The sequence below is a fragment of the Melopsittacus undulatus genome, chromosome 9 (genome assembly GCF_012275295.1).
Source record: "Melopsittacus undulatus isolate bMelUnd1 chromosome 9, bMelUnd1.mat.Z, whole genome shotgun sequence".
In the NCBI taxonomy this organism is placed as follows: domain Eukaryota; kingdom Metazoa; phylum Chordata; class Aves; order Psittaciformes; family Psittaculidae; genus Melopsittacus; species Melopsittacus undulatus.
Window position 1 is genome coordinate 35,911,226 of NC_047535.1, and position 25,070 is coordinate 35,936,295.

General features: G+C 48.8%; 2 protein-coding genes across 2 annotated transcripts; one reads left to right on the plus strand and one right to left on the minus strand.

Annotated features, from left to right (window-relative positions):
* Window positions 1-2,123: 2,123 nt before the first annotated feature.
* Window positions 2,124-17,123, minus strand: LOC101877065 (RNA-binding protein 5). Its single transcript, XM_031049281.2, has 24 exons — window positions 16,988-17,123; window positions 16,436-16,865; window positions 15,941-16,096; window positions 13,990-14,059; window positions 13,469-13,542; window positions 11,049-11,132; window positions 10,354-10,414; window positions 10,127-10,192; window positions 9,790-9,950; window positions 8,664-8,761; window positions 8,135-8,222; window positions 7,852-7,929; window positions 7,687-7,759; window positions 7,119-7,204; window positions 6,730-6,808; window positions 6,381-6,472; window positions 5,675-5,839; window positions 5,062-5,208; window positions 4,911-4,982; window positions 4,286-4,465; window positions 4,006-4,080; window positions 3,446-3,543; window positions 3,238-3,367; window positions 2,124-2,800 (listed from the first exon to the last, which is right to left on the minus strand). Exons 1-24 carry the CDS (start codon window positions 17,002-17,004, stop codon window positions 2,675-2,677), a joined length of 2,706 nt encoding a protein of 901 aa, XP_030905141.1. The 5' UTR covers window positions 17,005-17,123; the 3' UTR covers window positions 2,124-2,674.
* Window positions 17,124-22,983: 5,860 nt separating this feature from the next.
* LOC101870606 (probable G-protein coupled receptor) lies at window positions 22,984-24,228 on the plus strand. Its single transcript, XM_013129116.3, has one exon. The coding sequence runs from the start codon at window positions 22,999-23,001 to the stop codon at window positions 24,226-24,228; it is 1,230 nt and encodes a 409-aa protein (XP_012984570.1). The 5' UTR covers window positions 22,984-22,998.
* Window positions 24,229-25,070: the final 842 nt, after the last annotated feature.

The window sequence follows — 25,070 nt, forward strand, 5'->3', positions numbered from 1 at the left end:
TCAGAACAATGCCAAACCTTACAACTGGTCCCAAAGAGCCCTTGAACTGCCTGGAGGAGCTGCAGCCTGCTTGGTGCTGAGGCCCTGAGGGGCAGCCTGCAGCTGGACCATGACTGCAAGGAGCCACAGACCTGTCCTCATCCCTGGTGGGACCTGCTTCAGCCCTACCTGGCATTTTGGATGGCCCAGCACCCTCCTGGGGCAACCTGCGTCAGGATCAGGCCACGAGGAGCAGCAGCTCCTTTGGCTGCTGAACCCCAGCAGGATGGGTGCCTGACAGAGCTCCCTTCTGCTCCAAGAGGGTCCTGCCTTACCCGAACGCACTTGGGGGGCTGGCCCTATCCCACAGCTTCCCCACCCCCCAAAGACAGGCCCCACGGAGGCAGGAATACCGTGTCCCTCTGAAGGCAGTGGGTCACAACCCATTCAGTCAGGAGCAGCTGCCTTATGCTGCCAGGCAGTGCCTCCATGTGCTGCTCTATGCCTGGGACAGGGGGGGCTGCACCAATGCTGTGCCCCTTCCCCAGTAGCAGCACCTGCCCCAGGAAGGGGGCTTTGACCCATCCACCACGGGGGGGGGCTGTGACCCCAGGACCCCCATTAAAGACTTGCCCCAGGAGCGTGCCCTGTCCTGGACACCCCTCTCCAGCAGTTATCCCCACAAGCAGACAGTGAGGGATGCTGTGCCCCACAGCTCGCTCCTGGTCTGCACTGCAGCCATTCTGCTAGCACTGGGGCAGCATTTTCCACAGCAGAATGCTGGAGAACAGCAGGAGCTGGCTGCAATCAGGCTATGCTGTGCCCACCGCAGGCCCCCCTCTTGCCTGAGACATTGCTCCACACCAGGAGGATGCGCTGTGAAGGTGATCGATTGGCTGGGGAGAAGCTGAGCTGCACAAATGGACTTTATCGACCCACTGAGCCCACCTTCTGGGAACCAACATCCCTGGTTACAGCCCAGAGCAGCAAAGCACTTTGCCACACTGCCAGCCGGGGGAAGTGGGGCAGGCTACTGCAGGGGCCCTGCCGCAGTGCACCAGCCCTGTCTCTCCCTACCATCATCCCGAAGGGGAGAAACTGAGGCAGAAAGCTGGCACTCAGATGGTTTCAACCCACCCAGTGTCCCCTGCGGAGCTGAAGACAGGACGTGGCATCCCTCTTACCCCCAGCCTGGCACAGCAGCTTCTGGCTGCAGGCTCATGAGTGCTGGGCGCTGCACCTCTCCTGCCTCGGTCCCACGCCAGGGGCCCGCCCCGTGCAGGGTGAGGGCCGGGGCGCGCCTGCCACCTGCTGGCACTGCCCGGGACACGAGCAGGGACACGTCCCCACTGCCGTTCGGCAGCACCGGGCACCCGTGCTGCAGCACCGAGGCAAAGAGGGAGCGGCTCCCAGGCGCAGCTCACCCCTCCAAGACCAGGTAGGGGCCTGCCCGTGACACAGCACACAGGGGTAGACCGAGCAGCCAGCAGATCACTGCATCCTGAAGGCAGTTGCCAGGAGCCAGCCTCAACCCCTCAGAAGGACCTTGCACAAGACAGGTGCTGGAGCAGCTCTTGCTCCATCCTCAACTAGTGTGTGCACACCGGTAGTGCTGCTTGGCACAGGGAAGGCTGCACAAGCCCCATAATAAAAGGTATCAGTAGAAGCAGAGGCCAGGGCTGAGCCATTCCCTGCTCACCATGGCTCTTGAGTAACACCTGGAACAGCAGCACAGGCAAAGGAAAAACCCCAAACCAGCCCTTGAACAGAAGGAAACCTCAGAGAGCAGGTGGTTCACACACACTCCCTCCACCTGGCCCAGACACCCTCCACCCCCCAAGCATGACTGAGGCTGCCATCTCTCCTCAGCCCACTACCCACCAGAGGACTGGCTGGAACACCCAGGGTCTCCTGAGCAGGTCCTGGAACCTACAGAAGACATTTCTGCTTGTCCCCTCAGGTTCCCCTAGCTGTGACAGGAATGGCTGCAAGATCTAGTCCTCCAGCATCCATGCTGGAGCTATGAGAAAGACACTGTGAACAAGGCATGGCACGCTCAGGGATGAAAGGTGAGCAGAGCACCAGATGGAGAAAACTCTGGGATGAAGCCTCATCAACGAAGAACCACAGGAACAACAAGCAAGCACTGGCAACTTAATTCTTCATTCACAGAGAAACAGAAATAGAATAACTTTTGGATGTATTTCTTTTGGAAATGAGCCAAACTGGCAACTAGAATCAAAGTCTTCAAAAAGTCTATACAAAGATGTATCGTACAAAATGTACAGCAAAGTTCTCAAAAAAAAATCAAACAAAAAAACCCAAAACAACTGATACAGACAATACAACAAAAGGAGCAGACAGTGTGAAACCACAGCGAACAAGTGCTGCCCCTGCTCTGGGGGCAGAGCAGCATCGGGACAACTCTTCAACACACAATAACATTATGCTATGTACAGCTCCATACAAAGACCGGCATCCCCTCTGGTCTAACCAGGAGCTCTCCAGCACGAAGTCGAGGCAGTCCAAACAGTCTGCTCATGGAAGTGTTACATGCCGAGAGGGGGGAAAAGAAGTCCAAGGGAATGAAATGGTCAACTCTAAACCATAACCAGAATACAGCCAGGCCACCAAGGCTACAGAGTTTAATAGTCAGTTCTGGCTAACAAGTGCGTGCTTTGCAGGCCACAGTGTGTTACTCCATCTCCGTGAAGCGAGCGAACATGGCTTTTCGCACTGCATCTTTGTAGGAATCTGCAGTGGACACACCGTAGGAGCTGCCCTTGGCTCCCAAACCAGCTCCTCTCATTCGTACTTGGGCCTGCAAGTGAAAAAACACATGCTTCAGCTCTGCAAGAGGCCACACTGCCACGCAGGACTCCACAGAATACATCAGCCCAATCAGCTTCTGGTGCTCTGCAGAGATGCCCAACAGGCACCAGAAGGTAAGACTGCATATACATCATCCCACACCTCTCCAAAAGCAACTAGAATGAAGCTGCTCAGAACAAGCTCAAACTTGAGTACAGACAAAGCCCAGGAAAGCCACTGGCTCAAAGGAGGGCAGCCCACCCCAAGCAGCACTAGAGCACACAGCTCAGGTGCCACACTGCTGTCACAGCACCTCAGGGTGGACTTCCGATGGAAGGAAGCACAGCCCTGTGGATGACAGTTTCTTCCACACGAGAGCTTCAGCAGCAAGTGCTTCTAGATGTAAAAGGCACCAAGCCTCATAGGAAAGCACCCATCTCTACTTACCTCAATGGGTGCCGTGATGCCCTGACATTTTCTTCCCAAGCCTGAGCCTTCCCTCCAGCCCATGGCCTGCAGCATCTTGTTGCCTATATTACTGTTGTCAAGGCCATCTTTGGTGGGCTGCTCATAATTACTGCAGGAAGAAGAGATGAGTTAACCGAATGGTTCATGATGTATTGAAGCATTGACCGAGGAGCTGTCGGCTACATACACTGTGCCAGCGTCATAGACCTTCTTGCGCTTCGGCTCAGGTGGCTCCGGGATGCCGTACTTCTCCCGCCTCTCGGCTGCTCTATCTCTGTACTTCATCTGCATGAGGTAATCAGATTCAGTACTGATTTAAAGACACTTCTGTTCATCTTTTGAGCTATGCAAGTAGGCCAAGTGCCTGCTATTATAAAAAGCTGCTCACCACAGCCTGCTGAAACACAGCTCGATTACCACCACAAAAAGGAGAACCTAAAAGGCAAGTCCCTGGAACACATGGAGCTTGCACTGGGGTAGGAAAAGCCTGTCCCAACTGTGTATTGCCATATGAAGGTTTCTGGTCCCAGCATGGCTGCCCTGAACTAGAGGTGGAGGGCTCCTTCCCTCATAAGTGGTACCTGTGGGATATGGGGCACTTCTTTCCAGGACAGCTCTGAACCCTGACCCAAGAAGGGGTTGCCTTACAAGGATTATCTCGAGCAACGTGTCAGGATAAGCAGAGCTCAACGTATTATCTGCGCAACTTTTCCATTAGCAACTCATCTGCTCAATCTTACCACTGACCTCTCTCTCACGCAGCTCTAAGGCTTCAAGCTCCTGCTCTGAAAGCTTTGATCTCCTGTAGATATCCATGTTTTGCTGCAACAAAAAGAGATTCACATTAACATGAAATGCATGACAACTCTTTTCATGTAAGCAGCTGACTTCTGGGAGAGAACAATCCACCTGCAACCATTTCTGCCTTAAGAAGAACCATCTTCCAAACAGCAATGTGCATCATGGCTTTGGTTTACACACCAAGTTATGGCAACCAACTACCTTCCTGACAGCAGAGAGCAACTACCTTGTGCAAGTCAGACAACTGCTGGTGCCGAATCAGAGCATCTTTGTTTGGGAATTGCCTTCTACACAGCAGACAGGCCATCTTCTTCCAGTCAGTCAGCTTCTCTTCTTCGTTCTCCATTCTTTCCAGCAAGTCCTCATCATTGTCACTGTCACCACTGTAGGCAGCCACGAGGCCACGCTGGAAAGGATAGTGTAGTGTTAAGATGCGTGCAACAGTGTCCATAGTCTGGAGAGCCCAGAAAGGGATCACAAGAGATACATGTTGCCCAGGATGGGGCAGCACTCTCTCATTACTAAGGATGAAATGCAACTCAAAAAACATCACATACTACCGTGGTGAAAGAGTTAGCTTCCACCAGACGAACGATAATTTAAGCACAGTCTTTCTAGAAGACTCAAAACCTTAACTGAGCTCTTGTGGCTAGAAGACATTGCAGCTTCTATCAGCATATCTCCATCACCAAATATACTGCATTTACACTGGACCACTGTAACCTCTACCACCATCTTGTACAGATGATGCTGTGGAAATTCAGGCTGGAAAGGTTGTATCTGCTTGTTTTCCTGTAAAATGCTTTACCAGGAACCTTTGGGAATACCTCTGCCACGTAGCTCACACTCACCTTCAGTGGATTTTCATCATCCCCATTTTTCAACACCTCTGGCAAGATCTGCTGCCTCTCAGAAAGAGCTCCCTGGAGGAGACAAGAATGCCATGAGCACTGAGCTCTCTGCCACCCCACACCCCCTGCACACCTCTGCCAGCACGTTTACCTTTTTCTCAAAGAGGGCAAAGCCTGCATCTGCAGCAGCTGACTCTTTCCTCTCCTCCTCCCTGGTACTCAGTGGCTGGAAGCTGTTCTTGAAGTTTTCTTTCTGCTTGTTCAAACTTTTTGCCCAGCGCTCCATATCTTTAGCAATCTGAAATGCAGAGTGGTTTGCTCAAACAGCTCCCCTCACAGCTATCAATCTCCTATGACAGAGATTCAATCTTGCATACAGTTTCCAGAACAAGTCAACCCACTACCTTTTATTTTTAAATCACAGGACACTGGATGTAGTGCAGCTGCTTTCCCTGTATACAGTGTTCAAAGATACCGCAGCTTGCTTGGTTTACCGCAGGAACCCTTCTTATCAATCTAATCCTCTAAGTGACGGCTCAGATATACTCCCACTGCTCCTGGCACGATTCCATATGCATTCCTCCTATGCAGAGCTTATTTCTGCACTGAAGCCTTGCCAACTCCTCCTCTCAGCCCTCTACAACGCCTGCAAATTGCAAGCACACATCCCACCAAATAACCCAGCATTTCCTTTGTCATGGAAAAGGAGAACTATTATCCCACAGAAGACTTTAGCCCAGTTACAATCCCATCTTGCCTTTTACCTGTTGTGCTGTTTTACTTTTAGGCTTCTCTTTCTTCTCCTTCACTTCTTTGGTGGTGGTTGTGGTAGCTGTTTGTTGGTATGTGGTACCTTCTGCTGCAGGCATGTAGGTCTCCTTTTCACCATCCCAGTAAAGGTACTGCTGGGTTAAGGCATTGTAGTAATACTGCCAGAGGAAAAGACAGTTACACGGTTAAACACCTCATCCAAGCATCCAAAGGAGAACACAAGCAAGCTGTCTTATTCACGCTACCACATCAAATGGGAAGGTATTTTGGAGTTCAAACAAGTTTTGCAGACTCCATAAAGGAGAGAACAGGCATGAAGTGGCTGAGGCCTCTGTCCCCTAACATGGGCATTCTGCCCAACAGCACTACAGAGAAGTTTATGCCCCTCCCAGGAGACAACCCACCAGAGCCCAGGGTTGGGTACACTCTGCTGGGCACTCTCCAATGCAATACCTCAATTACAGTGTCTGTGACAACAGCTGATCCTGTATGAGCCAAACTAGGAAGAAAATTAAGGAAAGGAGAGAAAAAAATAAAGACTGCACCAGAAAGAATTCAAGTCCCAGCTCCATGCACACTGGTGAGTTATCTGCTGTGTGCAGTATTTTGTGCATCTCAGAACTGAATTTCACTTGTATGGTGAGAGACAGGAAACTAATGGACCTTCACAATTAAGACAGATGGGAAGAAATTGTTTACCTGGGAATTAGGATCATAGTAGAGCCCTGTTACAGGATCATAATAATATCCTGAAGACTCATCATATTGGTAGGTGGAAGTGTCAGGGACAGCTGTAAAAAAATTGAAGTGTGAGACATGGTTGTTCCAGTCAAATTCAGACAGTATCTTTCCACATTTCAAGTACAATTCTGACATTTATCAGCTGCTATGACAGCAGCCATGTCTGTAAAGGGCTGTTCATCACCCATGCAGATCGCACTCTCCAGGGACAGCTCCACCACTGGAGCACTCAGCCAAAGCCAGGTCTCTCTCTTGCTACAGTGACAGATACCCGCACCCTTTTCCCAGGAGTAAGTCCACTGCTTACCGTACTTGGTTCCAGGGACTACTCCAGTCGGGGGAGCTGTTTGTGCCTGAGTGCTAGTGGTGGATGGTGCCGATTGTGTCTGGAAGAAACAAAACCAGGAAATCTCAACTAGAAAAATCTACCACGGAGGCACAAGAAAACAAGGACAGTGAGCCAAGCCCAAGTTCACACCATGCATACAACAGCTACTGCCTCTTGGCCAGCACTCATCTTTAAAGAACAAAACCATCATAGAAACGAAATGACAAGTGACTTAGGAGGACAAGCACTGTGACTAACCCATGAAGCTTTGCTGTACCACCCACTTTAAAGAGCAAAGGCCACAGCTATGCCAGATATCCCACATAACCATGGTGTGAAACGCAAGGAGAAAATAGCACTGTAATTACTGGAGAGTCAGGTGAGTTTGTCTGTTGATTGTATAACTGAGGACTCTGGGATACAACTGCAGCTGTGGTGGTAGTGACTGGAGCTCCTGCCAACAGAGAGCAACAATGGATAAGACAATTAATTTGTAAAACACTGTACTTCATCCTAGACCTAAAATTCCTTTGTTTACAGTTTCGGCTCCTAATTCCAGCTCCAGCAGCCAAACAAGGCAATAAACATTCAAAAGGAGACAGATACACAGCGGGTATTTTCTACCCAGACAAGGGTTTCCTTTTCTGGAGGAAATATTCTGCTTGGAGGTCAGTGATTCCTGGCCTCTTACAGAAGCCAGCACTGAAGATTTGTCTAGTGCTTCTTGCACAGCTCTCACAAGTTCAAGGTTTTTGTCACCAGGCTAAAACAGATCTGTACCAGTTCTCTAGTAACACACACTTCGTTCAGACATCCTGAGAGCAAAATGAGCCAAGTCTCCCTTTACACAATAAAGTAACGTAAAGGCTACGGTAAAATACCACTGTTGCAAAATTATCCTTACAAACAGTATCTCCCATACACTGGAAGTACTACCTGATATGGTAGCTGTGTCTGAGTCCAACACTCCTCCTTGATTTTGGTAGTACTGCTGATAATCCTGGGAGTACTGCAGTGGGAAATGAGTGACAATGCAAGATGAGCAGAAACCCAAACTAAAATACCCTATGGATTGGTTAAAGCACAACTGCCACTACTAACCTGAGAATACTGTGTGTAGCCCTCCTGTCCTGACTGAACGTAGCTGTAGTCAAGGGTGTTGCCTTCTCCAGTCTGTGGCTGAAATTTGAGCAGGTAGTTTTTGTCAGAGACAGGAAAGTTACTGCATTTAAGTATTTTAACACTCCTTAGGATAAAGCCTGTCAGAGCAGATCTGTCAAAGCAGCTTTGGTCAGTTCAACCGAGTGGCCAGCAGTGAAATGATATGCCCTGTGTTTTAATTTTCAGGAAAGCAAGACTGTAAGGAACAGCCTCCAAGCCCTACCTGTGTGGAGGACCACTGGGCTGCAGCTATGGCTGTGCTTGCCACCGAGAAGGCGCTGACTCTGTTGCCATCTGGGAGCAGCAGGTCTCTGTAAGCACAAAAGCCACCCATCTGAGTAAATACTGCTTTTTCCTGAAATGTCTCTCTGTGCAAGGAGGTGGGGTCTGCCCTTACACATGAATTTCTTGGCAGTTACAAAACATTCTAATGGTAATGAATGAGTCAAAGCATTGTCTGGCAAGTTAAGGGATTTAGGTTCATTACTGTACGGTCAGTAACAAGTCACAGGGTCTCCAAGGAAACAAGCGTGCTGTGTACACAAGCAGTTATGATCTTCACAGGACTGGAAACGGGTGGTAGGAAATCCTCCTTTCACTGTCCTCATGCGCAGCGAGAAGTGGGACACACGCAACACAAGGCACTTACGGGAAGCAAAGCTTTGGAGTGACAGTAATCTCGAGAAAAGCCTGGGTACACTCCAATATAAACACAGGAAGGGATAAAAAAATAATCAACTATCACAACTCACTTTCTGGCACTCTTTGCAAAGTCAACACCAATTGTTTTGCCATCAATTTTTAACGGAGGCTGAAGGCTCTGTAAAATCTGCAGCAGTTGAGAAGCATCCTATGAAGAGATATACTCATTACTATAAACAGCACATTACTGAGGATTCACAGTTACCAGATCTCAGCCCTTTCACACACAGTTAAAGCTGTAGGAAGACCTGTGTCTCCTCATACTATACATATGCAGAAAAGCTCAATGGAACTAACCCCAGCCCATCTGCAAAAAGTGTGCATTTCACTGGATTACAGAGCATTAAACATGTTCTATAGTCTTAGCTTTATCATGGACGTTTGCCCCAAAACACTCCAAAAGGTAGGCCAGCAGAGACTGAGGTCAAGGACTTATTTTCATCCAAATTGCTCCCCTCTGCCTGAAGCAGCTCCAGACAGATCATGCAGCTGATGAAGTTTAGTATATAGCATCAGACTCATTTAGGTTGGAAAACATCTTTAAGATCGAGTCCAGCTGCAAACCTGATACTGCCAAGTCCACCACTAAACCATGTCCCTCAGTGCCATATCCACCCATATTTTAACTACCTCCAGAGAGATTCTACCACCCTTCATGGACCCCATGAGAGTAGCTGACCTCCTTCAGCTAGGTTTTCCTTCTACCTCCTGCAATTTTCCATGTTTTGGCTTATGGCTGTTGCCTACTGTCCAATCCCTATGCACCCTCAAAAGTCCTGCTGTCCCTGTATCTTTCCACTGGATGTTGCAAAGCTACAAGATCCCTCTCCTTCCCTCCCCCAGGTGGAAGGAGCCCTATTCTGTGCACCTTTTCCCACACCATATGCCCCAGACCTTAAGTTCTGTTAATGAAATATGATCCCAGACCATTATTTTTGTGATCCAAGCACAAAGCTAGCCTTCACTTCAGAACAGCACTCTGCTGCAAAAATAGCTTTCCCATGTGCTCACAACATCCTACCACCTTCTTTCCAAACTGCAGAGTTAATGATGAAAGACTGACACACCCTCAGTGAACTGCAGTGGTCCTTTAGACAGCTGAAGGACTCTACACGCTTTAGCTACACAAATGCCTTAACAGGCTGTTTGTCCCCAGTGCATTAATGAGGCCCTCACCATGGCAGAAGACAGCTGTACAAACGCAAAGCCTCTATTTTGCTGGGTCTGCTTGTCTTTGATAAGACGAATATTATTGACTGCCAGAGATGCATATGGAGACAAAGCAGTCATGATGGATTCCACCACTGTGTGAGGAGCAATATTTCGGAGAATGATGGCTGAGGAGAGAAGAAAGTATGAAATTAGCTGTGCACATAACAGCTTTCCAGAGCACCTCAGCAGGCTGAGGTACTCTGTACTCAGTACTGAGGTACTCTTTCCACAGTACCTCAGAGGTACAGGAATGATTTTAGTACCCACACTCACATTATACATTAAGTCAAAGATAACTTACTATCACAGTAATAATCCACAGACTGAACAGATTCTGCTGCTCCAGGTGGTACCTCCTGTTCTGAATCTTTGGAAGAAGAAAACATGTCAGTTACAATACGGCTAATTCACTCAAACTCAGCATTTCACAAGCCAGCCTAGGACCTCCAGTGAACTTTGTTCTCCCTACGAACAATAAGAACTTTCCCACAAAAATCAAACCCAGCCAAAGAGATCAATGTAACATACCAAATTTGTCCGCTCCACAGCGGAAGCATTTTAGCCTCCTTCTGAAGTTGTAAAGGCAGCACTATGAGAAACAAGAGGAGCCCAGTAAGAACTCGGTTCATTTGCAACAACGGTGGCATCTGCTGCACAGCAGCAAAACTAGACAGTTGAAGTAGCATCACAAAACTGAACTCACCAGAGTAACAAGAGAACAGCAAAAGTCACCCTTGTTTGTACCACAGCTGCTTTTCAAACATCTCACCTACCTCTTCCCTGGTTCTCCTGAATTAGTTAGGTATTTTAACTATGTGGTCTTTAATTTACAATCCCAGGCATAGTAATTACTTTAAGAAGCACAGCTGGGACACAAGTCTTCCTTATGGGCAGGAGCTGTAGTGAAAAGATGACCAAAAAGCCTGGTCTTCACCTTACTGCATCAACTCCACTTGAGAAGGTCAAACAAGGAGCATGCAGCTGTGACCATTCATCACCTAACAACTTCATGTTCTGGTGCAGCTCACTGCCCATCTCCATCTTCTGGGGCAACACCCGCCTACTTTTCCACCAGAACTACAGAATTTTTTCACTCTTGTGTTTTACTATTCCTACAATGTCATTCAGAGCAGCAGCACGAGCGGGGCTGAATCACGGATCACTTTGCTTAAGCCACTGAGCTTGTGAAGAGCACTGAAGCCAAGACAAATCAGTCACTGTACCTTGTTGCAGAGCCAGTCCTCAAATTTCGGCCTAGGGTTGCTGTAGTGCATCGCAATCTGCTTCCCTTGAATTACCAGCTTTTTCTGCAAAAAAAGTGGTTTCAATTATTCCTGTCTCAAGGCACACATGTTCATTTTCCCATGGCAGAGCACCCTTCGGAGGAATCAGTGCTTCTGAATTAAATGGACAACATATGGGGAGGATGTGGAGGACAACCACCGCCACCTACACCCTGCCCATCCAATCCTGCAGAGGAGGACAAGGGCATCAAGAGAATGGGATGTGGAGCAAAGATAAACAGAATCAGGGAGTGTTGAAAAAGCTGCCAAACGCTAAACGTTGACATGGAACCAGAAAGTGTCTCGAAGGAGACAAAGTCCTAACATGCTGCGATCAGGATTAACACATTTTTAGAGGAGTCTCTTTGCCCCCACATTTCTATTCACTTCTGGCATAGCACTGAGCAACGTTTTAAACATGTCCTTAGGTGACTGCTTCACTTCTTCCCTTACTCCAAATACCCCAGACCTTTTAACAACCACGTTTGGATTACTTTTCCAAGCACTTTCTTCACAATCATCCCTTTGAAAATACAGTAATACCTCCCAAAGGGACCCTGCTTAGACTTCTTGGAGGCTGGGGTACAAGTGCCATCAACTGAAATAAACTCAGAGTGGTTTCTTTTGTCTAATGCATCAGTTCAATTGGAATCCTGCATGAGAGGTTTGTGTTCTTCATTCAGGCAAGAGCTCTCCAAAATGAGTAACTAGAATGCAAGTGAAGCTTCTCCAGTGGTAGGAAAAGTTCATAAATGCTTTCAGCATGTGCTCTCACTCTGACTTCAGAGGACTTAGGAATTTACATCTATTTAAGAGACCTTGATGTTCAGCCTCGCACTTTGCCAAGTGTGGGTATGCAGAATGCCCTTTCAGAAACGGCCATCAATGTATTTTAGTCAAACAGCTGGAAGCGTGTCTGAGGAAGCACATGTTAAAAGAGGCCAAACCCCACACCTTGTAAAAGAAGAAATATTTTTATGGCAGGTTGGCTTATTGCAGAGGTACCACAAAAGTGTCAGGACCAGTGGTGTTTCTGCTAATAGGGTCTGACACAGATCTAGCACGTAGTATGAATAACGCTCTCACATTCTGCACAACTAAATATGGCAAAGCCATTTCTCCTACCGGCAGAAGGGAGGGTTGGAGGGCCCAGCACTCACTGGATATGCACACATAGAAACAAAGCTGCTGGCATAGTTGCAAGACATCATCCTTTCATCTAACAGTCAGCAACCAGGCTGCTGGGGAGGTTCTACGTTTTCCCTACTACTAGGGTGGCTGGTTACTGGAGTGAATTTGAGTATGTTTCAATAAATAAAGCATCAGTACAGCTTTGTATATATTAAAACTATCTTGTTTCTGAAAATATGCTCAGCAGTCACTTCTTGGTATCTTTTCACTGCATCCACCAAACCTACTGAGCAGCACATCAGGAAAATAGAATTAGAACACTGCACTCTGACTGGGGAAACCACCTATGGTATGTATGGAACACGTGAAAGCCTGTTCCAGCATAAAACACACAACAACCTGCACGCAAAGGAGCTGGAACTAACTGCCTGTGAATCCTGTTACAGTGCCATTTCTTTATATATGGCCCCCAAGACCAGCAGTGCACAATACCATTCCACATGCTGCCCAGGAACCTTCAAACCTAATAATCAGGTGTGTTAACAAATGGCTCAATACACTTTGCTCACTTTGAGAGTATTTTTAAGTTCTATTGTTAAAACAGATTATGAATATTCAAAATGGAAGAAAAGCAAGTGAAAGTGTTTGCAGTGCAACAGTAAAGTCTCACTGGAAACTAGAAGACTGTTACACATTTTGGCTCCTTATCAAGTCATACTCCAAAAAAGCCAGAATACACTGCATAACATGGCAGAACACACTCTCTACCCAATTTACTTGGAATAAACATGCTTTTCCTCTAGAAGAGCCAGTTTTCCCTCTTTAACTGAGGGAACACACTATTACCACAAACTGACACTTCTTCAGGTTCATACCAATGTACTGCAGATATCAGGTGCTTTTTCTGGCAACAGAGAAGGAACCACCACAAGAAAGTTAGGATTTTCTAAAGACTACTCTTTAAACCTTTATGAGCCAATTAAAACAGAGTAATCTAAAACAATGGCACCAAGAAGTGCTCAAAACAGCAACATTTCTCTCGTTTTACCTGCTCTTTTGTCCTACTGCTACAAATTTTAATATATACAAAGCTTTTATTCTTTGAAATCACTGTTATGGAACAAACAGCTCCTTCAACCTTTTTTTGTTTGTTTTCTTTTTTTTTTTTTGTAAAACTGTACAGACTTGTGCCATTTTCAGGAATATCTAGACTTGGTGAGTGAAGCAACCTGATTGGCTTCCATCCAGCTGGTAGCATCTTGAAAGTGATAAAACTCCACGAAGGCGAAACCACGGCTTACACCTAGAGACAGCATTCAGATATAGACGGGATACTTGTGTTAGTCAGTTCCTTTAAAACAGGTGAATCTCTCTCCAACTGCTTCATTACTTCATGACAAAGCAGCTTTACAAATGCGACGTCAACTGCTGGGATCTGCTCGTTATTTTGCCATGGCAAGGAACCAAGCTCCCTCAACTGGCTACATTTCACTCCATGTTTAAAAGGTAACCATGCAACAGACTACATACTAGTAAATGGGTTTATACTATGATTACTTACCAATACCTGTTAACAAAACCCCCTGTAGACAGACTTCTTTTAACATGTTGACCAGCTATCTAAAAGTCTTCCAAAAAGCCACATTCCTTAGCCATGGCAAACTTTTTTTTATGGCATGTGTTTGCAGTTTGGGTCTTTTGGGCTTGGGAAGAGGAAGATGATGCCAAAAACTGGATTAAGAGCTCTCACCTGTCTTTCTTTTCATCAGCCTCACGTCTGCAGGCTGAGGACCTTCAAAGGATTCAATAATCTCGCGAATCTGCATGAGATTTTAATCAGTTACATTTTCACATCTTGGCAGACGGCTGTGACAGCCACAGAAGCAACCTGACAGTACATGCAACAGGTACATACAAATACAACATTCCCCACACAGAAAACCTTCAGAGAGAACCTACCAGGAGACTTGATGAGGCACCACAGAACCCATGGAGTCCTTTGCTACATTAAACTGTCATCTTCACTTAGGCCACACAGAACCATCCAGAATGTGAGTTTCCCCCATCTTGTGTTCCAAGGTTATTTGTTCAAGATGTGGCAAATATCCCACCCCAAAGCTTTTATAAAGAGCACTGCTAGCATCCCACTCCCTGCTTATCTAAACATCCCTAGCTCCTCACAAAGCAAAACAAGAATGCTGCACTGTGAGGCTCCAAGACGTAACTATTGTTAAGCCTCACACTACAGTTCTCATCCTCTTAACAGTTTCCTTGTTTTCAGGAGATAAAGTAGATTTGTGAAGAATGTATCAAAGAAGCTAGAGACATTCAGCTGTAAGAAAGATTCTTAAGCTGTGTCACAGGCTACATAAACTGCTGTAAGAAAAAGAAACACTAACAAGTCTAAATGTCAGAGCAGAAAACAAGCTTTTTCAGCAGCTCTTAGAGAGTTCAAACTACATCATGTACAACAGGGCTGCTCAGCAGACTCAAAACTGATCTAAAGCTGCCTGTGGAACAGCCATCTTCAGTGCGAGTAGCTTTTTTATTGGAAAAAAGGTGGGAAAAGCTGGAGAATACGTACGCAATTGGAAGTACCAAAGTAACATTCACTTAAAAACCAGCTTGTAGTTCCAAGAGGCTAGTTTCTAGTTTGAAGATAATCCAGAATTTGCTCATAAATTATGCTACAGTTATTTGCAAAACTGTAGACCTACAATATGAATACCTTAGAAGCAAAACCTGTTCCAAAACGTCCTGTGTAACATCTAACTGGGCTGTCTCACTTGTATGCAGGAGTCAACACCTTATCAACCATGAAAATATTAGGTCAGCACACAATGATTAAAAGGAACACTAAATAACGGGAGGGTCGTGAATAACCATGTGAAAAAAGAAATCAACTGTAGAAATGGTGCAAAAGGATCGTCTGTGTCAGCCATCAATACAGAATTATCTGAGACCAGAGGTGGAGTCTTGTCTATAAACAAACTGGAACAGCTCAGCCTTTACAGGGCTCCCCCTTGCTTCTAGAGTAACAGCTGTGGGTTTCTATCCTGGAAATCAAAATAATACAGCAAGGGAAGAAAAAACAATAAAAGAGAGAAAGCTCAAAGCTAGTCACCTTGAACATCTTTTTGTTAGGTAACCATGTACCAAGCTCATTTGTATACTTGCTCTGTCAGCTCCGTAGCTGCCATTTTATGACTCCACAGCTGTACCCACACAAGGCTGCTTTGTGCAGAGCTGCACTCTGAGGAGCTGTGTCTGTGTAATCCCACCAGGCAGAACTTCTGGCCTCAAAGACAGGGAAAAATTCAAGTACCTCCTCTCTGACCCTTCCCCTCCCCTGGGGGAAGGAGAAGTAGTGGGGGGGAAGGGGGGGAGAAAAACCTGCCTCTCCTCCAATAGAAGCAGTAAAGGCAGGTAGTTTAAAATCCCCTCTTATGAAAAGCATTCAAGCATGCACAAAAAAAGTCTTATTAAGATTGTTCCATGTGAAAGAAGCTGGTTAACATTCATTTGACCTCTGTTACTTAACAGAGGCAGTTTAAACCCTGTTAGGATTCAAAATGGCAGGACCAGCACACTGGAGGGGGGCACTATAATGCAGCTTTCCACAAAATGGCAGCAGCCACTACCACAGCCGTACAGACACAAAGCCAGTGCATGAAAAGCGAAGCCCCCTTCTGATTACTTACATCGTTCTCTGTAACCGTAATGGGGAGGCCACGTAACATGATAGTTTTGCTTTCTTTCTCATCGTTAATGTCGTTCCTGTAGTCGTGCTCTCCATAGTCGCCATCAGAATGGTATCCATCTTCTGATTTGTCACTGTTCCTGCGCTCCCGTTCCCTCTGCAAACCCAGCACCCAGAATTAACCACCGCCAATTTCTAGCAGTATGCGCCCGAAATGCAGTAAGAACAAAGCATAACAAACCCAGCTCCCCATCTGACCCCCCTCCTCGGATCTGGTCCTGACAGCCTCAGGCACACCACCAAGCTCAAACCCCTACCCCTGCCCTAACAACCCCCCCGTGACACCAACCCAAACACCGGGCTCCTCCAGCCCCAGGAGGGCTCTTACAGGGTCCCAGGCTGGGTGGAGCCCACCGGCCCCTGCCTCGCCCCCTCCCCACCCCGGCTGGGCCACAGCTGCCCCACGGCTCCAGCCCAGTTCGCCCGCCCCACTCACTTCAGGGCTATCGTAATCGCGACTATCGTAGTCTCTGTCATAGTCTCGGCTGTCGCGACTGTCGTAGTCTCGACAATCCCGGCTGTCGTAGTCCCGGCAATCGTAGTCTCGGCTGTCGTAGTCCCGGCAATCGCGGCTATCGTAGTCGCGGCAGTCCCGGCTGTCGCGACTGTCGTAGTCCCTGCAGACCCTGCTGTCGCGACTGTCGTAGTCCCGGCTGTCGTAGTCTCGACTATCACGGCTATCATAATCTCGACTGTCGTAGTCACGACTATCGTAGTCGCGGTAGTCATCGTAGCGGTCACCGCGGCGCTCCTCACTGGACCTCTTGTAGTCAGAGTCCCTGCGCCGGCTCCGGGACTCTCGCTCATCACGGTCCTCCCTCTCCACGATGGAGCCGTAGCGGCCGCTCCGCTCCGTCCTGCTCACGCTGCGGGTCACACCGAGCCGAGCTCAGAAAAGAACAGCCCGTAACGACTCCCACCACACGCCACCCTGCGGGGCCGCCCGCCCCTTCTTCCCTCTCCATCCACTCCTCCCGCCCGTTCTCACCGCTTGTCCGAGCCCATGCCGCCGCTCGCCACCCGCAAGCACTGAGCGCAGCAACAACCGCCACCAGGACGCTCCCAACACACTGACGCAGGACCTCACTGCTCCGCCACAAAATGGCGCCGAGGTGACTGGCCGTCTTCTACCCAGGAACCCCCGCGCCCGCCGCCTGGAACGTTCCAGGCTGTGCGCAGGCGCAGAGGGCCGAAGGGCATGCTGGGAGCTGTAGTGCGGGATGGGACTACAGCCATAGGGGGTCATGGCGGAAAGAGACCCTCAGAGATCACCCACTCACACCTTCACTTAGATCTGTACCCAAAGCCACAACCTACACTGCCCCGGACAAGGCGTCCACTGCCTCTGTGTGCAACTCGGTCTAGTGTCTCACCACTCTCATCACAAGATATTTCACCCCTATGTGTAATTTAAACCCACCTTCTTTCGGTTTAAAACCATTGCTCCTGTCATTGCAGGCCCCGATAAAAAGTTTCCATATCTCACAAGCCCTTTTTGTGTATTAAACGGCTGCAATAAGCTCTGCCTACAGCCTGCTCCAGGCTAAAAGACCCCACTGCTCATAGCCTTTCTCCATAAGCAGAGGTGCTACCATGTGATTTGGCAGCCCAAGACTGAGCCCATGGTGCGGCCTGGTGAAACCCATGGTTCCTGAGTTCCCTGGTTGTAACCTGCCGTGTGCCACTGCAACCGTAACCAGGGGACCGGCTATACTGGGGGGACACCAACACCCCCAGGTCAGTGCGGCTGCACCAGTGGCCGAGTGCTTGGTGTGCACCCGGCATCCCTGCGTGCTCAGCAGCCTTCACGCGAGGGGAGACCCTGGGCTGTGTCCAGGGCCTCCTGTGGAAGAGGGAAGAGCCTTCGAGTGCCTGAGGGCCACAGGCTGCGCCCAGGCCCAGCCACAGGTGGGGGTGGCCCCAGTCCCCAGGAGCGAGGGGACAGTGGGGTTGTGACAAAGGGGTGCTCTGGCTCTGATGAACCCCAACCCTGTGCCGGGAGAAGGACGAAGGTGGAGTCAGTCCCACTGCCCTGGGGCAATGTGATAAACACATAAATGTATTTGCTTTCACAAATCACAGGTGTTGCTGTGTGGTTATAACTGTATGAGCTAGCAATGACAGAAACAAAGCTTGTTAAAGACACAAGATTAGACAACAAGTTGAAAATGGCCAGAACTCTTGAGCAAAATGGAGTCACACAGCAAAAGAATTGGTAAAGGTAGAAGGGGGAGAGAGGGGGCTTGATATGAGGAAAGGTAGTGCCTGGAAAACATAGGGTTAAGATACTTTGAACTGAACTTAGGTCAAAGATAAAGAACAATGTGTGTGTTTTAAATCTGTGGTAACATAACAGGATTGAGTGGCCCCACTGGACATGAATGAATTATTTCACACCATCCTTATCAGTTAGTCAGTGCCTCCCGAACATCTGCTAGCTTAGGATACTCCTTGTCTGCCCATCCTGCAACAAATTTTGCACAAAGATCCCACTGTTCTAAATCTTTGCCAGCTATCAGAAACTTACAGATCTGGCTGGTTTCAGCTAGTTTTGTGATTACTGGGGCATCCGACTGTGCCAAAGGCAAAAGTGCACCCTGAGGAAGACTGCTTACTTCATTCTGAAGACCCCTGCCCACAATCATCAGAACAGAACGCAGTGCACAAGTGCCAAAGGGGAGGAGACTTCTGATAATGAGTACCTAAACTAATGGTAATAACCTAATGAATATGCATGTTTGTGAGTAATAAATATCTGTTTGCTTAACCCCTCGGTGTGCAAGTTAGGAGGAGCATCCCCCTGTGCCCGGCGCTGTAATAAATATACCTGCTTTATAACTCTCTGAGTTGTAGAGTCTGATTCTGTGCTTCAGTTTGGCTCCTCAGATGGGACAATCTCTTTCAGCTGCAGGACCTGCTGAAGACGGGACCCCTCAGGGCGTCCCCAGGATGTCTTCGGAGGACTCCCCCACTCACTCGGATCACTGCAGGGGCAGACAAGGACCATCACTAGTGAACCATCAGGTATGTTTGAACCAGGTAAAGGGGATACCCATAAGTCATAAGGAGATGTCCTACACGAGGTAAAGAGTGCAGGTACTCGCCCCAAGGGTTTGGTAGGGTATGGATACAAGGGTGGTAGGTAAAGGCGTATACCCGGCTGCTAGCATCCGTTTGGTGTACACCCACAAGAAGCAGGGGGCATCTTGGGGTTTGGGTTGCACAAGACGGTGTCTTGTGGAAATGGTTTTGGATCTTATTGGTGTTCAACTTCTTTTGTGACATGTTACAGTAATGATTTTGGTCTTGTGATTTTGGTCTTGGTGACAGGGTGTTATAACTGTTTAGTTTGTTATAGATGTTATTGATATTATTAACTGCTGTTTGATTGAATTTCAGTCTCTGTCTCAAGTGTTGTAGCTCTGTGGAGTGTGTCTGTGGGATCCCGTGTGTGTGTGTGTGAATGTGAGATTGATAATGGAAAATCAGCAGAATGGAGAGATCATGAAAAAGAATCCTTTAGGGTGCACTCTGGCACATTGGAAAGAACTGGGAGGGTCTCCTGGGGGCTCAGTAAACAAGAAAACATTGGTAAAATATTGCAACCAACGGTGGCCGTTGTATACTTTCGAAGATCAGGAAAAATGGCCTAAAAATGGAACTCTGAACTATAATACATTGTTACAATTAATGATATTTTGAGGGGGCAAGGAAAATGGGATGAAGTGATATATGCAGATATGTTTTTCACTTTAAGAAACCACCCATCGTGACAGATGGAATGCAAAATTAATATAGCTCTGCCTGATTTTCTGGATTTTGGCTTTGGAAGAGGCCAGGGGAAAACAGAAAGCTAAGCTGGAGAGATGCTGTTCAGCCTGTGATACTGGGGAAAGATGTTTCAACTTAAATTAAAAAACCACCAAAAAAACCCAAAAACCAAAAAAACAGAGTAATCAAGAATATAGGTTGGAAAATCATGTATCCCAGGTACCTCCAAGAGAAGCACCCTCTGCATCTGTCCTATCTGATACTGATAAAGAGGAAGAGATTGCTGTCACTAGCAACAAGTAGCAGATTCACATTCAGAGTTAAGAAGGGGTTAAACCAGAAGTGCTGTTGCACAGGCAGGCATCTGCTGCAGAGCATGGTGAAAGGAGGGGAGATGGCCCAGCTCCAGTGTTTGAGCATGGGATGAGTGCTGAGGCAGGAAGGGGGAAGCATGGAGAATGTATAGGAATGGGGAACAGGTAGAAAAGGAAAAGCTGAGTCATGCTATAGCCACAGCGATGTGGTTGCTTTGAAACTGGTGGAAGAGAAATGTCAGGTAGAAGTGGAGGAGGGATGTCAGGTGGAAGTGGGGGAGTGGGTTCTTACTGGAACGGTGTGTGTGCTGTAGGGCGTTTGGACATTGGAACTGAGGCTGCCCTGGGGATTGAATTAGAACTAGACTGATGAGGACCTGGGGAATCTACCCTAGCAGGTACACTGGTTAAATTAAAGCTAGGGACTAGACGAAATAAAGTGGAATTTTTAGTGGATACAGGAGCACCTTATTCAGTGATAAATCAGAGGGAAAAGAATTTGTTACAGTTGTAGGAGCTCCTGGCTGCCAAGGAAAAGGGAAAAAAAAGGCATTCTTTCTGAAACCTTTAGAGTACAAATTGGGAAAACAAATAGGAATGCATAATTCTTTTATGCATGCCAAATTCTCCAAAATCTTTATTAGGGCAAGAAGCAACATTTAAAGAAGGCAAAATGGAACTAAGAGTTAAAAACGATCAATCAATTACAGTTTTGAGTTTATCTTTAATTCAACAGGAAAGCAAACATTAGGACCTCCCTGAAGTAGAAGAAATCCTTAATCAGGTATATCTGGGAGTATGGGCTTCTGAAGTTCCAGGTAAGGCAAAAAATGCTCTGCCTGTTAAAGCAGAAATAAAAAGAGGGGGGCCTGCCCAATTAGAATAAACCAATATCCCTTCAAATCAGAAGATCAAAAGGAATCAACCATTGGCCAAAGAAAGCTAAAATTTATTTGCTTTTGAATGGGAAAATCCTGACATGGGAAGGAAAACTCAATTAACTTGGACGGTATTAAGGGTTTAAAAACAATCCAATGATTTTTGGAAAGCAGCTAACACTGGAACTAGAATCACGGAAGCCGCCCACTCAAATGGGGACTCTCTTGCAATATGTGGATGACCTATTAATTGCCACAGAAACAAAGGAAGAACATGTCCAATGAATGGTGGGACTATTGAATTTTCTGGGACTGAATGGTTATTGGGTATCCAAACAAAAGGCCCAACTAATTCAAACCCGAGTCTCCTGCCTAGGATATGAAATAATAGGAGGACAGAGAGAACTTCAAATCACTAGAAAAGAAGCCCTTTGCCAAACTCCACAACCGTCAACCATCAGGTTGCTCCAGATGTTACTGGGAATGACTGTATACCACAGACCTTAGATCCATGATTATGGTGTTCTGGTAAGATCACTATATGAACTGTTAAGATATTAAACAACACTGGCCCCAACACCGAGCCCTGAGGGACACCACCAGTGCCTGCTCACCAACTCCATGCAACACCACTTACCACCACTCTTTGGGCTTGGCCATCCAGCCAGTTTCCAACCCAGCAAAGAGCACCCCTATCCAGGCCGTGAGCAGCCAGTGCCCCCAGGAGAACACTCTGGGAGGAGACACTGTTAAACACTTTATATTAAACTCCAAAGGGACAATGCCTACAGCCTTTGCCTCATCAAGCCGGCGTGTCACCTTGTCGTAGAAGGAGATCAGGTTGGTCAAGCAGGACCTGCCCTCCGTCAGCCTGAGCTGACTGTGCCTGATCCCCCGTTTTCCTGCTTGTGCTGTGTGATCTCGCTTAGGATCATCTGCTCCATGACCTTCTCCAGCACCGAGCTCAGGCTCACAGGCCTGGAGGTGCCCTCCTCACCTTAGCAAGGCTTGTAGCCAATGCCCATTGCTATGACATTAGGGCTACAGAAGACACGTGTTCCCCAGACGGGGCATGGAGTATCTCATCCACCCTTATGTGTGCCCTGTAAACATGTGTCTGGGTCCATGGGGTGTAAGGGAAGGGCCACTGCTGTCTGCATTACTTAAGTGCACCATGGATGCTCCAAAACATCCCCGTGCTTGTGGGGAGGAGACCTGCAGACCTGCCTGTAGATCCGTGTCCTGAGCACCTTGAGGCTGAGCTGTCCTTGTGGAAGAACCAGGCCACGGGTGACTGTGCTGATGGAACACAGGGCTCGAGGACCCTGGTCCCCCCTTGCTGAGCCCTCACTGGCTGCTAGGAGCCAGCAGCTGCCTGTGGGACTGCCACAGTGCAGGCAGTGCCGGGAGTGACAGCTGGTGCCATCCGCAGCTGGCGGAATGCAGGCAAACAGTGTGAGGAGCCAGTGACAGTGAGGGAAGGGGGAGCGTGGCCTCACACAGAGCCAGTGGCCCCATTCTGCTGTGGGAGCTGCACCCTGAGAGAGACCCTGGGCGAGGAGGAGACATCATCCACAGGAACAGAGGTGAGCTGGATCCTCTCTCTAGCCCCATAGTGCGCCTTGGAGGGAGCAAGGAGCAGGGATGGGGCAGGCAGGTTTGTGCTGTCCCTCTTCGAGCGGTGCTGGTGCGGTTGGGACAGGGGGATGAGGTAGCCTGGCACAGGTACATGCAGGTCCTGGCAATGCCATCCGTGGCCAGGCTGGGATAGCTCAGGTGCCAGGCCAGTGGTAAGCAGGGTGCCATAACCTCGCCAGGCACTTCTCCCTGCTGCAGCATCTTGGAGGGGTTAAGGTCGTCTCCAGGTTTTTCTGTGGTTCTCACTCATTTTGGCTCTCCTTTACACCCTACTCCTCCCTTCAACAGGCAAGGAGAAGACGGTGGCCATGGTTGTGGTGAGGTTTCTCTCTAATGGAGGCAAGAAATGAGCCCTTGCTGCCCAGGCACCAGAGCTGCTGGCTTAGCCCTCAGTGCCGATGGCAAGCCAAATGGGGCTGAACACCACAGACAGCCTAAAGCCACTCCCTGTCCCCGAGCAGTCCATTGCCCAGGAGGTGGTGGGCCTCCTCTGCATGGTCCTGCTCACACTCACCGCCCTGGTGGCCAACACTGTGGTGATGGTTGTCATTCTCAAAACCCCGCTTCTCAGGAAGTGTATCTTTGTTGGCCACCTCTGCATGGTTGACCTCCTCTCTGCCATTTTCCTCATGCCTGTGGGAATCATCTCCAGCTCCTCCTGCTTCAGCAGGGTAATCTACAGCATTGCCGAGTGCCAGGGCTTGATATTCCTGAATGTCTGCTTCATCAGTGCCTCCATCCTCACCATTGCCATCATCAGCGTGGAGCGGTACTACTACATTGTCCACCCCATGAGGTACGAGGTCAAGATGACCATCAGGCTGGCGGTAGCAGGAGTGATCATCATTTGGGTCAAGTCTGTTCTCATCACTGTCTTGGCACTGGTAGGCTGGCCTCAAGACAACGGGGCCACCAGTGCCAGCCGCTGCACAGTTTACTGGAGCCCTGGGGCCCACAAGAAGGCTTTCCTGATCATCTTCAGCATTGCCTGCTTTGTTCTGCCCACCATCATCATCTTTGCTGTCTATAGCAGTGTGTACCGTGTGGCCCGGATGGCATCCCAGCAGCACGCACCTACGCCGGCACAGGCAGTTGCACCAGGACACCGATCTGACTCCATCGCCAGCCTTGTGGCCATCATCATCACCAGGAACCTGCCGGTGCCCAGACTGAGGCCAGAGCGCTTTTTGGGAAGCAACAAGGCCATCCTCACCTTGGTCCTCATTGTGGGACAGTTCTTGTGCTGCTGGCTGCCATTCTTCGTTTTCCACCTGCACTCCTCTGTGGCTGCTGGCACGGAGGCAGGTGGGCACGGGGAGGTGGTGGTCACCTGGATTGCCTACTCCTCCTTTGCCATCAATCCCTTCTTCTATGGAATGCTGAACCGCCAGATCCGGGAGGAGCTGGCCCGGCTCCGGCGCAGCTGCTTCAACCAACCGCTGGGCCAGGAGCTCTGTCTTTCCATCTCAGAGGCTTCTGTCCAGGAAAACTTCTTGCATCTCCTCCAGAGAGCATCTTGCACACTGGAGACCCATACCAGCCACATCAGCCCCAGCCCCAGGGACAGGCTGAGCCAGACAAAGGTGAGCTTCCCCATCCCAGGGCAAGCTCCTGAAGAGAGCAGCTGAGAAGCAGGAGGCCCTGTCCCACTGTGCTGGGCAGGAGGATGGGGAGGGAACCTGCCAGGGACCCACTGGACCTGCTTTGATCCAGCCTCTTGAATTTGGAGGGGTCCTTGATCAGGTTTTGCCTCTTCTCTGAGCTTATGGTGGAAGATGGTTTCTCCATTCAGGAGAAGGAAGATCTGGGGAAGCCTCATCTCCCTTCCACAGGCTGGGATTGTCTCTGGCTCCACCAGCACAGGCCAGTTGCATGGACCCTTCTCAAGACACAGAGTGCCAAGGGGCTCCTGTGCAGAGGCAGATGAGAGGGCACCTCCATATCCATCTTCCTGCTGGGACCACTTGTGGCCAGTGGGGAAGAGCAGATGTCCCTTGTACCCTACCCAGGAGCAATGGACCAGCTAACACCACTAACACCAGTAATCCCCAACTGAGCCTGGAGAGCTGTCATGGAGCCCTACATCCCTGGCTGCTTAACCCAAAACTAACTTCTGGGTGGAGGAGCTCCTGTCACTGATGGCACTTACCAGTGGGACAGCACCCTTAGGGCTGGCTCTGGCCATGTCTGTGTTTATCCTGCTGGCATGGCAGCATGTGATGCCTGTAACCATGCCCTCTATGGGCAATGCTGGCCAGCTGGGGCCCAGTTTGTTTATGGACACAGCTGCCCAGCTGAAGCCCAGCCAGTGGTGCCACGTGCCAGCCAAACTGGGCTGCTGGCCAGTGGTGGATGTGGTGGCACAGGGTGGTGGTGGGGCCTTGTGGGTCACCCCTGGGCAACAGCAGTGGGACAGCACCAGGAGCTGCTTTCCCCTTCCAGTCTCATTGCTTCTGGGGACCCTCCCATG